Source organism: Copadichromis virginalis, linkage group LG3, assembly GCF_057382275.1.
Source record: "Copadichromis virginalis isolate Kocher_CV1m ecotype Utaka linkage group LG3, C_Virginalis_male_GT1.1, whole genome shotgun sequence".
In the NCBI taxonomy this organism is placed as follows: Eukaryota; Metazoa; Chordata; class Actinopteri; order Cichliformes; family Cichlidae; genus Copadichromis; species Copadichromis virginalis.
The window spans coordinates 45,550,736-45,566,048 of record NC_140620.1 but is presented as its reverse complement, the minus strand read 5'-3'; the positions used below and the strand labels follow the sequence as shown (position 1 = coordinate 45,566,048).

The 15,313-nt window shown below is 41.4% G+C and overlaps 1 protein-coding gene and 1 long non-coding RNA gene across 2 annotated transcripts; one reads left to right on the top strand and one right to left on the bottom strand.

Annotated features, from left to right (window-relative positions):
• Positions 1–320: 320 nt before the first annotated feature.
• Positions 321–1,533, bottom strand: LOC146714996 (uncharacterized). The gene is made up of 2 exons (XR_014919317.1): positions 1,192–1,533; positions 321–569 (listed from the first exon to the last, which is right to left on the bottom strand). It is a non-coding gene; the product is annotated as an uncharacterized LOC146714996 (long non-coding RNA).
• A 10,225-nt stretch (positions 1,534–11,758) lies between these two features.
• On the top strand, positions 11,759–13,654 carry LOC146714995 (fatty acid-binding protein, intestinal-like). The gene is made up of 4 exons (XM_085451353.1): positions 11,759–12,113; positions 12,443–12,615; positions 12,906–13,013; positions 13,100–13,654. Exons 1-4 carry the CDS (start codon positions 12,047–12,049, stop codon positions 13,148–13,150), a joined length of 399 nt encoding a protein of 132 aa, XP_085307479.1. The 5' UTR covers positions 11,759–12,046; the 3' UTR covers positions 13,151–13,654.
• The last annotated feature ends 1,659 nt before the right edge of the window (positions 13,655–15,313 follow it).

The following is a 15,313-nucleotide window of genomic DNA, read 5'->3' as shown; positions in this document are numbered from 1 at the left end:
GCAAATCCAGCATGTCCAAATTAACACTGTCGGATTTGATTTCAACACTATTAAAGTGTCTATATGGGTCCACACCAGAGAGTGTTAATTTAACTCTTTTTGGAGAGTTGGTACGTTAACTCTGATTTAGTGTTAAACACCAAATCTGTCTGGAGTTGATAATTTAACACTTGGTGTTAAGAGTTTATATATTAACTCTCAAAGAGTATTTTAGTTTAACTACGTTAGAGTTATCTTCCAATTTATTCTAAAAAGCGGGAATTTTACTGTTCTGAACTTCTAGAAATTTTTGGAAATAAACATTTACTAAAAAGATGCAATGGTTTTTGAAAAACATTTATTCTGAACTGTGCACCACAATTTCAAAACATTTTCTGAAAGATGTAACAGTGTACATGTTCTCACTTTCATTAGAATTTTGTTTATCAAAAGGTCTGACATGGTAAATGCAAATAACAGCATTCTCATCACTTATTTCTTCAATACAATATGCATGTCCTTCATTCATCACTTTGTGGAACTTCAACGCACTTCTGCTCTCCCCCATATTCCATCTTCACAAGCATATCCTGTGCGGAGATTGAATAAAAATTTGTTGACATTAATTAAATGGCACAAATAATCCAGTAAACAATTGCAGCACAGTAAAAAAAAAAAAAAAAAAAAAAAAAAAAAAAAAAAGGAATCCTCTTTGAGCCATTACTTGTGTAAAGTATTTTCCCAAAAGACAAGGACACAGGCAACAGGTAATACTGAACTAAATGTAAAACCTCAACCTTTTTCATTTTTACCTAAACCGTGTGCACCAAACTCTGGAGGGATCTAAATGCTACCGTAGAACCCAGTCAGGACGTCAGCTACTGCTGTTTGCTCGTTTTTTTTTTTTATTTTTTTTATATGTGCGATCGTTTTCAGGCTCCAAGTAGCACCATTATACCAACATTTCACATTCTAGACATTGTTTTAGGTGTATTTGACCAAAAGTTTGACTGAAAATTCACATGCAAGCTTTTTTCAATGCTGTGGTATTTGCCCGCAAACAATACCTTTCAGCTAGCTAAAACAGAATATTGTGCTATCAGCGAGCAACATGGCTAATGCCTTTCACACAGCTTTGTCTCAACTCCAAAGAGCCACAGAAGTAAAAGCTAATAGAAATAATTGAAACAATCTTTGAAAAAAATGACTTACCAAGCATGGCAAACAACTCAAATATGTAGAGCAAAATGTTCTGAAACGGCTTCATTTCAGCTTCGATTGGAGCCGTGCTGGGGGCGGAGTCTGTGAATTTACTCTATTGGTGTCATAGCCCCTGTAGGAGTTCAGAGTTAAGAGGTCAAGAGTTAATGTTTCCATTGTAACACCTCCAGATTTGACAGAGAAACACTCATTTTTAACACTCGATTTTAACTACTATCATTTTACACCTCAGAGTTACATTAAAAGAATGTGACTCTGCTTAGAGTAAAATTAACTCTACTTTTACAAGAAGACTACTAACACCAAAACATTTAACACTTTTGAATTTGCTGTGGTCTTCCAGAAACTGGCAGTAGGACTGGGAGTTGAGCTTGACTCCATCCTCAACCTGAAAAGGCCCCACAAGCTCATCTTTGATGATACCAGCCCAAACCAGTACTCCACCTCCACCTTGCTGGCGTCTGAGTCGGACTGGAGCTCTCTGCCCTTTACCAATCCAGCCACGGGCCCATCCATCTGGCCCATCAAGACTCACTCTCATTTCATCAGTCCATAAAACCTTAGAAAAACCAGTCTTGAGATATTTCTTGGCCCAGTCTTGACGTTTCAGCTTGTGTGTCTTGTTCAATGGTGGTCGTCTTTCAGCCTTTCTTACCTTGGCCATGTCTCTGAGTATTGCACACCTTGCGCTTTTGGGCACTCCAGTGATGTTGCAGCTCTGAAATATGGCCAAACTGGTGGCAAGTGGCATCTTGGCAGCTGCACGCTTGACTTTTCTCAGTTCATGGGCAGTTATTTTGCGCCTTGGTTTTTCCACACGCTTCTTGCGACCCTGTTGACTATTTTGAATGAAACGCTTGATTGTTCGATGATCACGCTTCAGAAGCTTTGCAATTTTGAGACTGCTGCATCCCTCTGCAAGATATCTCACTATTTTTGACTTTTCTGAGCCTGTCAAGTCCTTCTTTTGACCCATTTTGCCAAAGGAAAGGACGTTGCCTAATAATTATGCACACCTGATATAGGGTGTTGATGTCATTAGACCACACCCCTTCTCATTACAGAGATGCACATCACCTAATATGCTTAATTGGTAGTAGGCTTTCGAGCCTATACAGCTTGGAGTAAGACAACATGCATGAAGAGGATGATGTGGACAAAATACTCATTTGCCTAATAATTCTGCACTCCCTGTACTTATCTGCAACCCTCATACTGAAAAATCTTACACTTTATTTTTGCTGCTCTTACACTTCTTATTATATTGAACTCACTATTAATTAGCCGAGGCTTCAGGCATCCTGTACAGGAAGTAATGGAGAAAAAATAGCTGTAAAGCTTCATGTTGATTTCCAGCGGTGTTCACCTACCCCTGTCTTTTGAATTAGAATTTGAATCTAAAGTTTATTTGATCAGCTGCATGGATTTTTATGGATTTTGGCATTTTATTTTGCTCATTTTGGGGCCCTTTAGAGATCATCTCTAAAAATAATTCCAAAGTGCAGCTGCAGAACTTGGCCTCCTTCCTTGTTATTGTGATTAAACAAACGTACACAGATGCTGATTGAGATCCTTATCAGTATGACTAATGAATGTAGTGTCATGGAGACCTGGCTGCAATGGCGAATTCAGTCGTGTACAACAAAGAACCATTGCGGACGATTTCTGCGATATGCTAATTCAAAACCCGGCGCTAGGTCTTCTCATACTACTGCCCCGGATTATAAATATCATGAGATTGTAGCGAACTATTTCTAAAGTTGGTTCATTGACTAGAGTAAAAGTTTGTCTTGTTTTTACTGGTGAGAGTTGCTCCACGTGGTTAATAAAGTGTCTTATTTATTGACATAAAATGTGAAACGTGTCCATATGGCTGCTTTTCTCTTGCTTCCAAGCGTTGACATTTTGACATTATGTACCGTGTCTCGGGGGCAGATCAACTTTACTGCACATGGAGATGACTTCTGATTGGATCTCATCTCTGCAGAACATTTTCATCTCATTTTTATTCGTTGGCGAAAGTGGCAATATATTTCATCATAGTTTTTGTGTTACTTTCTTTTTTCTTGTTTTCATCAGCAACAAATTAAAGGTTATTTCATCTGTTCCAGCGATTCGCTTTCTTCTGTTCCTCCAGTTTAACGTCGTAACGAGGGAGGGGGTTGACGTAGGATGGAATACGGGGCCAACACAGAGAGACAGACAACCACACACTCTCACAGTCACACAGCATGCACGTTTTTGGTCTGTGGGAGGAAGTCAGAGAGCACCCTGAGGTAACCCACACACACAGATATGTAAACTCCATAGAGAAAGGTCAGTGGGTTCAAACCCAGAACCTTTTTTCTGTGAGTCGACCGTGCTAACCACTGACCCCCTATCCCAACCTGCTTGTTCATTTAGATGTTGCAACTCACTCGATATCTGATTTTGTTTTTTCTCTCATTTGAAACTAAAACAAATAAATGATAATGGGTTATTCTTGTTTTTTGTTGCTTGTTGACTGAATGTGTAAAATTCCTTGAAAGATTTCATCACATATTCTAATTTGACCTAAAAAACTTACATTTCATAGAGAACGTTTAAATTTTTGAAAGAATGAACTGGTTGGCCCGTGTACCAGCAGTCAGCTCACGTTCAAAAGGAGACTGACAGAAAATAACTGTGTATAACAGAATACACATGTTGCAGCTAATGTGTGTGTGTGTGTGTGTGTGTTTAAGTTATGCAACTCTGTCATCCAGCTGGTGTCAACATGTGCACTCTTTACAAGCCTATCGGAGGTCTTTTCTTTAAGGAGCCTGCTTAAAGGGTGGCACTGCATGGCGCCTCGTCCTGGATCATTTGCGAACCCACACCCCAGCCATGCTGGTAGCCCCCCGGAGCAGCCGAAGTCCTGTGGTGGGTGGCAGCACTAGTCTCAGCAGAGGCTGTAGGATGTAGGCCAAGCCGTGCGTGTAATCCCTCACTCAGAGTTGGAACGCACCGTCAGCGAGGGAAAATAAATATGGAAGGGTGAAGCGTTGGATAGGGGATGCACTGAGAAGACAGCCAGCAATTAAGATTACAATTTTGTTTCGTGATTTTGAGGACTTTGATTTGATTATAGGTCTGATTTAAGATGCACTAAAACACTGAAATAACTGGGAAACCATAAAAATTAAGTGTCTTCAAGAGGTGGTGCTGAATTTAAATTCATTCGCTCCTGTCACAGCGTTGTATGGACCTGGAGACGTATTAACACTGCTTACGTTCTGCCTTTCACTGGCCCTCGCTTTAGGTCACTCTCTCCTAATTTGGATCAATTATCCCATTTCCTCTCACAGAAACAGTGTTTCTCTTTACGCATAATGCGCTGGCTATTTGACAGCGCTGGGTCACGTGCCCGCTTTTTCATCATCTGTGTGCACTCCTGTCTGTGTGACTGAATGCTTCCTTTCTCTACTGTCTGAGACTCATTTGAAATTCAAATATTGCCTCATTGCTAAGCCTCAATAATATTGACTTTCAGTTACTCTCCAGAGGTTCTGGGTATATTTTTAGGCCAGGGATTGTGCTTACACTATGTATGCAGACATCAGGAGATTTGGCACAGCAGTGGTTGGCTTTCAACAGCTCAGGCGAAATGCCAGCCAAACCTGACTGAAATTTAACATTTACCTGGTGTTATAATTAATGGAGAAACTATTTCTTATGGGACTGCTCTGTAAATATGCAAACCTGACATCTACAGACTAAAAAAATGCCAATTATTAGTTTTTTATTTTGAAATTCAGTCTGAAAGAGCAACTTCAGAAATGTTTAGAAGCGCATTTGACTTGTTGATCAGTCTCGGCGTGAGCAGTCTGCCTACAGTAAAGTGACACAGCAGCTCTATCAGTGGTCCACTAGATGGAGCACTGCATCACAGATCTTTCTTATCAAGTTTGATCTTTTTTTCTTTTTCTTTTTTTTTCTTTTTGCCTGTCCCGTTTGGCTCTTTTGCCATCAGAATTATTGTCTAAAGGCAAAGAAAGATACCCAACGGATTTACTTTACCAAATTGACCATCCCAGCCTTGCCGTAATGGTCCATTTGATTCACCTTTTATTGTTTATTTTATTTTCACTTGCTGAATACGGGACAGATTTGACTGGGGGAAAGAAGGGGAGAAAAAAAGAGGGAAAGAGAAACAGCTGAGAAGAGGGACGGGGGAGAAGGGCACAAAACAAAAACCAACAGAATGGGCAGCAAAAAAAAAAAGAAAGAAAAAAAATGCATATATCGATAACCTGGGTCACCTGCTGAGAAAGAAAAAAGAAAACCAGCAGAAGAGAACAAGAGTAATAGAATAAACAACATCACAATGATATATGGGAATATGACAGTAAATACTAAATATTAAACATTATTGCGCAGCACATAAGATCAACAGAACACAGTGTGCTTTGAGGTAGGAGCCAAAAAGGGTGTAGTTTGTGGGTGTGATCACCCGTGTGTACACCTGTGAGCATGGACGCGCTTGTTTTTTTTAAAAAAAGGTTCCTTCATGTAATGATCTGCTAGAGGGTGTGGGGGGGGCCACTGCCCCGTCCTCCAGGGCATGAAGCGGGTATGGAGGAGATCAAAACTCCAGACATCCAGAGGCCCCCAGAACACAAGAGACCAAGGAAGACCAACAGAGGGGCAGCCGCGCCACTGTCCCAGAAAGAGCTGAGGAGAGTCCCAGATGAGGGTTCACTCAGCAGCCACGGAGCAGAAGCCAGAGGAGGTTGCAGTGACGCACCCGTGAGCTCCGCCGGCAGCCAGCTGTGCCTGAGTGACCAAGCCCCAGGCCGAGAGGCCGGGGGCACCCCACCTCCGAAGTGGCCCGAGCGAGCCCCAGGCTCCAGGCCCCAACAAGCAGCCACCAAGGAGTGAGCCGGTGTGTACCTGGACGCCCATCCCCGGACACAAAGAACCACCAACACACCGATGTCTGAGGGGGTCCGCCACTGGCAGGGGGAAGTGGTGGTGGGGGGACATAGGCCTCCATACCTTGGAGGGCCTGAGATGTCCCCAGAGAGGTGGCGTCTGATACCCAACCTGACATATAGACACAGACATACAGGCACACACAGATACAAACATCCATTCCCACCCTCATGCTCTCATATGCACTTACTCCACACTCAACCAACGTGGAGACAGACATAAAGAGACGCTGTACACACGATCACACTCCCCAAGCGTACTCTACAAACCGGGTCTAGGTACCCTTGCCCCTGGAAGGGGGAACTGCACCCAGACCCAGGTGGTGTTACCCTTTTCCCTGCGGTGTGTGTGGGGGGAGGCAGACCGCCCCAACTCCACAGCAGCAGGAAGGCTCCACACTCCAGACCGCAGTCGGACGGCCAACTCCTCCTCCTAGCCCCCCCGCTCCAGCAGGCCGCAGAGAACGGGGGTGAGAGAAGACTCCAAACCTCCCTCCACCCGCTCATTGTAGTGTTGATGCATGTGTGTTCTAAGGTGCATTTAAAACCCAGGAGGGCATGGAGCTAGCCTCGTCTGCACCCTGGTGACATACCCCTACTCCAAGGCCCTGCATGTGTGGGTGGTTGTGGTGGAGCGGGAAGAGGGAGGCAGCTGGAGATGGGGAGGGAAGGAAGGGAGGGGCAAGTGACCCCTCCCTGGGGCCAGCTCCCCCGCTGACCCCAGTAGGCACCCCCATACTCCGCGTCCCGCCAGGGAAAGGGGGCCCAGGCCCATCCAGACCGGGGCCCAGTGCAGCAGCGCCGCCCGGCCCCACAGAGCCCGGGACAGTCCACCCAACCCCACCACAGAGAAAACTGCACCCACCCCACCATCCACTCATCTTCCAGACTACATAAGACAATAGACGCCCAGGCTGAGATCTTCCTCCACCTCTCCTGTATCTCCCCCTCCTGCAGAGAGTTCCTGAAGAGAGGAAAGCTCCTGCAAGATGTGACGACCTCCCCCACCAGTTGAAGAGCCCGCCAGGTAGCTCGACGCAATAGCGGCAAGTCCATCAAGTTTGATCCTTAAAGGCAAGCATGAGGGCAGGGAACTAAAATCCGACGTTCCAGCAAAAAAACATTTCACCTCTAAATAAAACTAAATACATTTTCTAGTAAAATTGTAACATTTTCAACATATACATAGTATCATTTCTAGGTTTTTCTCTTCCTCCCTTTTTACTAAAAAAATTTCTTTATCTGTACATGTCTGCCAATAAATCAATTTACATCGAGCAAACAGCATTGTACAGCCCGATCCGGCGGGGAGGTGTGGGAAGCCAGATTAAGTGCCCCCCTTCCAGTTCTCCTCTCTGTTCTCTCCTCTCTTGTCCCCTTTGTCTTACTTGTCTCTATCACCTTTTCAATCCCTTTGAAGAAGTGAGGCTCCATAAATGTTAAAGAGGTAAATATTATTTCTCAGTTGCAGTGAATAGATCAAAGAAAATAAACTGTAGAAAACAAATAACTCTCCAGGGCCTGATCAACCCTGGCAGGGCCTCCTTGGATGAGGGTTTCTAGTGATAATGGCCGAAACACCCGGTGAATCCAAGGTCCACTACTGACGATGTGTCCCAAATTTGAATATGATAATCTAGATCAGATCTCTAATCCCTAAACTTAACCAAGGAAAAAAAATGGCAGATTAGCTCAAGTAAAAGACCGAAAGTTGAGGCACACAACAATGTGCACCACTGGTAAAGTTTCTGGGCTGCCTCATAACAGCCATCCCTCGAGATTTTCGCCATTTAAAGCAATGGAATTTCAGGGATTGTAACATCTAGTCCTTTACTGAATCAGGTGCACCTTGCTATAGTACTGGGTTGGACACCATCTTTATCCTTCAGAAATGTATTAACTCTTCATGGCACATTCTCAGAGAGTTTGGTTCATGTTGACATGATAGCATCACACAGTTGCTGCGGACTTGTTGGCCGCACATCCATGATGAGGATCTCCTGTTCCTCCACAACCCAAAGGCGCTTTATTGGATTGTGAACTCATTATGTTCAAGAATCCAGTTTAAGATGACATGGTGTAATCAGAAGAAGAGTGCACTGTGGTTATAAAGGGATGGACATGGCCGACAACAATATTTAGGAAAGCTGTGGTGTTTAAATAATGCTCAGTTGATACTAAGCAGCTCAAAGTGTGGCAAGTAATTATCCCCCACACATTACACCACCTTGTTGATACAAGGCAGGATGGATCCATGCTTTCATCTTGTACCAAATTTTACACGCATGAAAAATTGCGACTCATCAGATGTTGTCCAGTCTTGCATTGTCCACTTTTGTCGAGCATTTCTAAACCTTGGTTTCCTGCCCATAGCTGACAGGAAGGTTTTCTGCTGCTTTAGTGTGTTTTCAGAGTTGCATACCTTGGTTATAATGAGCAGTTATTTAGTTTAGTTTTGCCTTCTTATCAGCTCAAAGCAGCCTGGCCTTTCTCCTCTGAGCTCTGACATCAACGAGGCATTTTTACCCAGTAGATCAGCAGATACTGAATACTTAGACCAACCCATCAGGCACTTTCAGAGTCACTTAAATCACTTTCTTCCCCATACAGATGCTCAGTTTTACCTTCAGCAGGTCATCTTTACCACATCTTTTTGTTTGTGTTTTTAAAGGGATGCCAAATGCTGTCATTTTTCTGTAAAGCAAATTTACCTTGCCTTTGGGTATAAATAAAGTTACCTTGACCTACCTTGACCTTGACCTTGACATCTATATGTCCAGTGAAGTTGATGCCGTATGACTGGCTGAACAGATTGAGTGAACAGTTGTACCTAACAAAGTGGCAGATGAGTACATTTAGGCTTACCCTATTGCACTGCTATCTACTTACAGAGGCCAGAGTTCAGCAACTGGTTCCAAAGTTCATGCCTCCTGTTTAAAGCCTAATAAATCATCACAAATCACCATTCTAATCAATTTATGTGCTGCACTTTAAAAAGTGACCCCGAACTCTTAAGCACTAATAAGAAAAATATAAATGAAAAAACCTTGATGTTTTTGTAAAAACCCCCCAAATTTTAATTTTTTTCTCTTGATAACGACCAAGATGATGTCATAGATGCACTGACACCAATCAAAATAAAGAGTTTTTTTTGTCCCAGCACTGTGAATCAAATCTGATAAGAACACATACATACACACACACACACACACACACACACGCACACACACTGAGGTGTTATTATATTCATCTACTAGTATGATGTAGGATTATTAAGAATAACTGAGGAAAATCATTATGAAAAATCATGACCAAAATATATATATTTAAAAAAGAATGGAATACAATACCCTTTTACTAATTTTATAAAGGAGTGATAGTACAAACTCACACAGTAGATGCAGAGATATCTTCACAGAAAGATCATTAAACACTGAATGCATTACAAGTTGGAAAGAAAAATTTGTTATCTGTCACATTCTCACTAGTTATCTCTTCAATTTACCAGAGGCATCGTATCAGGTCATTACAATCAAAAGTCAAAGTACAAACTGTCTTTTATTGACTGCAGTAAAGGTGGTGTGGAAGTAATCAAGTAACAATGCTGTAATTACCTCTTAGTAATATTTGGAGGTTAGTAAGATAAATTGCAAAACTATTTAATTGCTGTTCATGTTATGAAACTATAGCAGCCAGTTAGGCCAAATAAAGACTTGAAACAGGGACAAAAGGTAGCTTTGTCAAAGTTAACAAAGCTAGTGCTAATGAGTGCCTTGTAAAATATAAATTACTAGGATTATATATACATGCTTTGTTGTAAATTACAATTTAGCAGCAAATTTACAACACTGGCACCGCAGTTGGTAGATTATTACCACAATTAAACACAACAGCAGCGAGCAGGGCTTAAAGTGTGAGGAGTTTTTGAGCTGACGCACATACCGCTAACATTTGGCCTTTGCAGCTGCTACTGCTCACATTTTTATGTGAATCCTGTAGCTTCAACCCCAGCTGTATTTTGGGCCAAGGAGTGTGCAGTGAATATGGAAATGTCACTGATACTGACACTGACTGGTGAACAAGATCTAAAATATGATCTGTGTTATTTCATCATCTGTGTCTTTCGGTTTGGATTTACCCGCTTCATTGTTAAATGGAAGTGGCATCTCTTGGTGACTGAGAGGAACTCTAGAGGTATACAGAGAGTATTCAGTATTCATGTAGTGAGCTGTGCAGCTCCGAGTGCAGCTTTACCGCTCAAGAATGCAGCTATAGTGCCCCATTGTCCATGGACACAAGCTTAATGACAATTAAGGACAATACCCGCAGTGTTTTGTCCTCTATCTCGTCTGCTCTCCCTAAGAATGCATCTTAAACCTCATCAACATTGTGCTAACAGTGCTATTATGTTTGAAAATCCATTCATATTTATCATTTTTCATAATATTTATTGCATGAAAATGTTTTCTTGGTGGAGTAAGTTATGTCGGTTATTCATGTTGTCAAAAAAATCATTTAGAAACTAACTTGGTCTCCCCTAGCAGACTGGGGACTTGTGACAGCCTCACATGTACAGTAAAAACTAAACTACAGTTTAAAACTACAGTCACCAGCCATAAAACACACATGTAGTTTACTGCAGCAGGTACGTTCACATTAGGCAGATGCCATACAATAAAACTATCACAAGTGACTAAAAACAAGTAACATAAAGATCTGTAGCAACTCTGAACAGGTTGGATGAAAAAATGTTAAAAGTTAAGCAAGGGTAACGGATAAAATGCAGGAAATAGACAAACGAGAGAGTGCTAAGACAACAGAACGTGTTTGATAATTATTCTAGGTAAACCATTTAACTTATTAGCTAAACATTACTGATGAAAGCTTGATTTGTTTCGCTAATGCTATGGCTAGCAGTTAAACGTTTAGCTAGCAGTTTTGGACGAACAATTGAAACAATGCAAGCTAAACTGTTAAAGGTGAACATGAAACAACAATGAATGGTAAAAACATAAAAATAAAAAGTCTAAATAAAGCTTAAAATATGTTTAAATGAACACATTTTACCTCGAGAAGTCTTGTGAGGTGGTTTTTGGGCTTGGGTCCATCTGACAGGGTTGTGGGGCTACAGATGGTGATAGTTTTGGAAACACTTTTGGTAAAGGTAACATTATTTTCATCTCTAAAGCTCATAAAAACATACATCCAGTTTGTTTTTAATGTTATCCCACAAGTCAGTTGATGGAGACCTAAAACAGACGGATTATATTTTTAGTCAACAATACTTAACAGTGACAAAAACTCATTCTGGTGGATTGCATGCATGCCTATGCAAGTTTTGGTTTTTTTAATACTCATAAACCTAATGTTGTTTGAAAATATAAATAAAGTTAATAAAGTTTTACAGTTCTGAAACTTTGCTGACACTAACATTGTCCTCAAACTGTCCTAAATAGAAAGTTTGGGGTCCTCTATGAGGCCACACTAAGGATGCATTGTTAAATGGACCATCATTTTCATGCTAGGCACAAACTGTGTGACAATGAAAAGATTGAGCAGTAGAAAGGGGCACCCATTCAAACAACTCCCTCCTTTCTTTTCCCCCTGCAGAACAGTGCAACAGTGTTTAACTGTGCCAGATTCGCAGAGGGGAGTTGCCCTCCTGTCATTTATCAGCGTATCCTTGAGGTCATGCAGCTATCGGCCTACATTTGACACCGTCTTTAAATGGCCACATCAGCAGACAGATAATCAGTGAGATAAAGAACAGCATCTTCCATGCCAGCTCAAGGAGGGGTGGATGTGTATAAATTGAGGCCTTTGGGGAATCACAATCTCACGGTCTGCTGTAGCGCTTCATCATCAGCTGCCTTCAACCCGACAAACCTGCAGCCATGTCCTTTAATGGAACCTGGAAGATCGACCGCAGTGAGAACTATGTCAAGTTCATGGAGCAAATGGGTGAGTGTGTGTGAGAGCACTTGACAGTGTTTAGCTCACTGTCAAGCCATGCACTTAAACTCTGTTTTTTCTGAGCCTGGCCGTGTGAATTTATGAGGATAATGTGTGTAACTGTGTTTCCATAGAGTTCAGTATGGTTGTGCAGGTGCTGCACAGAGCAGTGAGATGTTAGGTTTTAATGTAGTTGTTGTAACAGCATTCATCTTAGGACTGATTATAACACTAATCACTATCATGTGGCTATAAAATCACCTCAAGGGGTTAATGACCAATAACTATTCATTCAACAATCCAGTTTCATATTTCTATGCTTTTTTGTGTTTTACAAGGTGTTAATCTTGTGAAACGCAAGGTGGCAGAGCACGACAACCTGAAGATCACCATCGAGCAGAACGGGGACAAGTTTCACGTCAAAGAGTCCAGCACTTTGCGCACCAAAGAGGTTGACTTCACTCTGGGCGTTCCGTTCGACTACACCCTGGCTGATGGCACTGAAGTCTCAGTGAGTGCGCTAAAGAGAAACATTACTGAAGCACAGGCACTTGGTCAAGGTGCTGTTCCATAATTGCACAAAGGCAACCAGAAATGGTTTGTTTTAGGCAAATCTAGCTTGTTTTTAAGAATGATGGATTCTCTGCTAATGGAAATAGTGGAAACCAGCTGCAGTTAAAAGCAAAGGAACAGTTTCCAGTGAATAATTCACTCTGCGGTGAATTAAAAGTCGCTTTTATGCAAATGTAAAACAGTAAGGGAGAGTGTTAAAGAGTGCTTTGACTGTATATTTTTAACCAGGGTGCATGGGAGATGGAGGGGGACATGATGAAAGGCAAATTCACCAGGAAAGACAACAACAAGCTCCTGACCACTACTAGAACTCTGGTGGGCGGAGAGCTCGTGCAGGTCAGTAGGTCCAAAGGTGTCGATCCCGAATTCAGTCCCAATAAATAAACGTCTCCACAAACCATTGACACTTTTTGTCTTTGCAGAGCTACAACTATGAAGGGGTGGATGCCAAGAGGATTTTCAAGAAGCAGTAACCTGGATATTGAAGTTCAAATTTTATTTTTATATAAATCACACAGCCCAGTGAACTGTATCTGAAGTTATTGTTGGCATTTAGCTTATTTTACAAGAAGAATTATGGTCACCATGTTCATGAAACACTGAAATGGTCACACAGCGCAGTTAAATTTGCATCCCTTTTCCTGTGAAAGGAGAAAACAAACACTAAACAGCATCCTGGCAGTGGATATCTATCTGTAGCAGTAGCTAAACATTCAAATGGGTTTAGTTTTATTTGTCTTGGAGGGGTTCGGGATTTTCCGCACATCATAGTTTCAACAAATTTCACAGGACTCATTCATTGGTATGGTGTAGGTTATCCACAGTAATGGCTGTTTTCAGGTAAAGCTCCACAGCAACATGAAATACATGAAATGTTATTGTGTGTGTTCAAACAGGGGGAAAAAATCAAATTGCACTAATGGTTCTCATGTATCAGATTGTCCTCTACAATAAAGCATGTTTATTATGTCACTTGAGTTTAGTGTTGGTGTTATTAAATGACTGAATTGCATGTGAATTAAGTCCGATAAATATAATCAGTCAAGATTGTCTTAACAGATGTGATAAAAGTCTATAATCTTAGTCATATTGCTTCCATGACACAAGCACAAAGCTCATGCCTCTACGATATCATTTTTTACGAGCATCAAAAGTTCTTCATCAGGGATTTAAGTGAAATACCACGTTACCATTTCAGACTGCTTTCCAGTCACTCTTATAGCGCATGATTGGAGTGTGACCTTCTGCTGTCATGTGGCGGCCCTTATGTGCTATGTGGAGAACTAATGGTTCATCACATGGTGGTTTTCTAGAAAGTGAACAATGATTTTCATTCAGGGACAAAAAGCTCATGGCTGTTTTTAGCCACGAAGGGTGTAAAGAGTAAGAGCATGTATGTAATGAGGCTGTCTGACCACAAGAGGGAAACCCGTGCCTCCTTTAATTTTACTGCTGTAGATACAGCAGCACAATACGAATTCTAGGACCTGCCAGCTTCAGAAAATGCTAGATAAAAATGTTTTTTATGGGTTTTTTCATTATTTGTACAAAAACACAAGAAATGGCAAAGATAATTATTTGATCATTCTCGGCATGTGCGCAGTATTGAACAAGAGGGGTATAAAAAAAGCAAAAAAAGTGGCAAGCCTAAAAAAAACTGTTTACAGAAGATGAAAAGTATCATGAGATTTTGAACCACTATACAGTTTGGAAAGCTCATTGGTAACTGCTCCATTTTACAGTATGACGATGATCCTAAACACACTCCTAAAGAAGTAAATGCAAACCTAGAAAGAAAAACACAACGACACACTTTCAGTCATGCATTGGCCTCCCCAGAGCCTGGACCTGAACATTGAAGCAGTGTGGGATCATTTTACAGAGTGTGCTGCACAAGGCAGCCAACATCCAAAGAAGCGCTTTGAATGTCCTTCAAGATGCCTGAAGATATTCCTCAAGATAACTTAAAGAAATTACAAGAAAGCTTGACAAAGTACAAACTCTGTTTTTGTTTCTATAAATCTCAGCACCCATTCCCATTTTCATAGTAAAATATAACAAATGGTGGCTCAGGACTTTTGCACTCTGCAGAGACAGTGCCTGATGGACAGGTTCGGTAAGTCTTCACGCCTGCGTAGTTTAACTTTTGTGATGTTCATCATGTGCAATTTAAGCAAAATTAAGCAACAGGTTTCCAGTATTTAGAACTTCCACTGCTCAAAGTGCTTGAGTTTTCCAGTCTTTGGCAGAGCAGGCATCAACATGACACAGATTTCCTTACATGGGCATCTTGGCTAATAATTATCCTACTGAAACCCAAACTCTTGTTTTGAGACCCGATAAGTATAGAAACTAAACTGCTTTTGAACAGGGAGTCATCAGATGTTACATGCTTAAAAAGAAGAACTCCTATGAGTTACAATAGCTTTATTTTACGGAGCCCCACAGGGGACATGGGAGAAATAAAAAATTAAGACGGAATTTTGCGGGATCTCGCAAAAGTTTTGCGAGATCTCGCAAAAGTTGAATTCCAACAATGGCGGCAGCTACTTAGTTGTAATATTACTCTTTCTGGGTCACAAAATACATTTTTAAGATATTTTGAGGCGTGAATGCAGTTGTGTAAACGTCAGATA

Bases quoted from the DNA above. Each gene is read 5' to 3' on its own strand.
- LOC146714995 (XM_085451353.1), top strand. From the start codon at position 12,047: ATGTCCTTTAATGGAACCTGGAAGATCGACCGCAGTGAGAACTATGTC. The intron at 12,616-12,905 runs GTGAGTGCGCTA...ATTTTTAACCAG, and splicing joins CTGATGGCACTGAAGTCTCA to GGTGCATGGGAGATGGAGGG. The intron at 13,014-13,099 runs GTCAGTAGGTCC...TTGTCTTTGCAG, and splicing joins TGGGCGGAGAGCTCGTGCAG to AGCTACAACTATGAAGGGGT.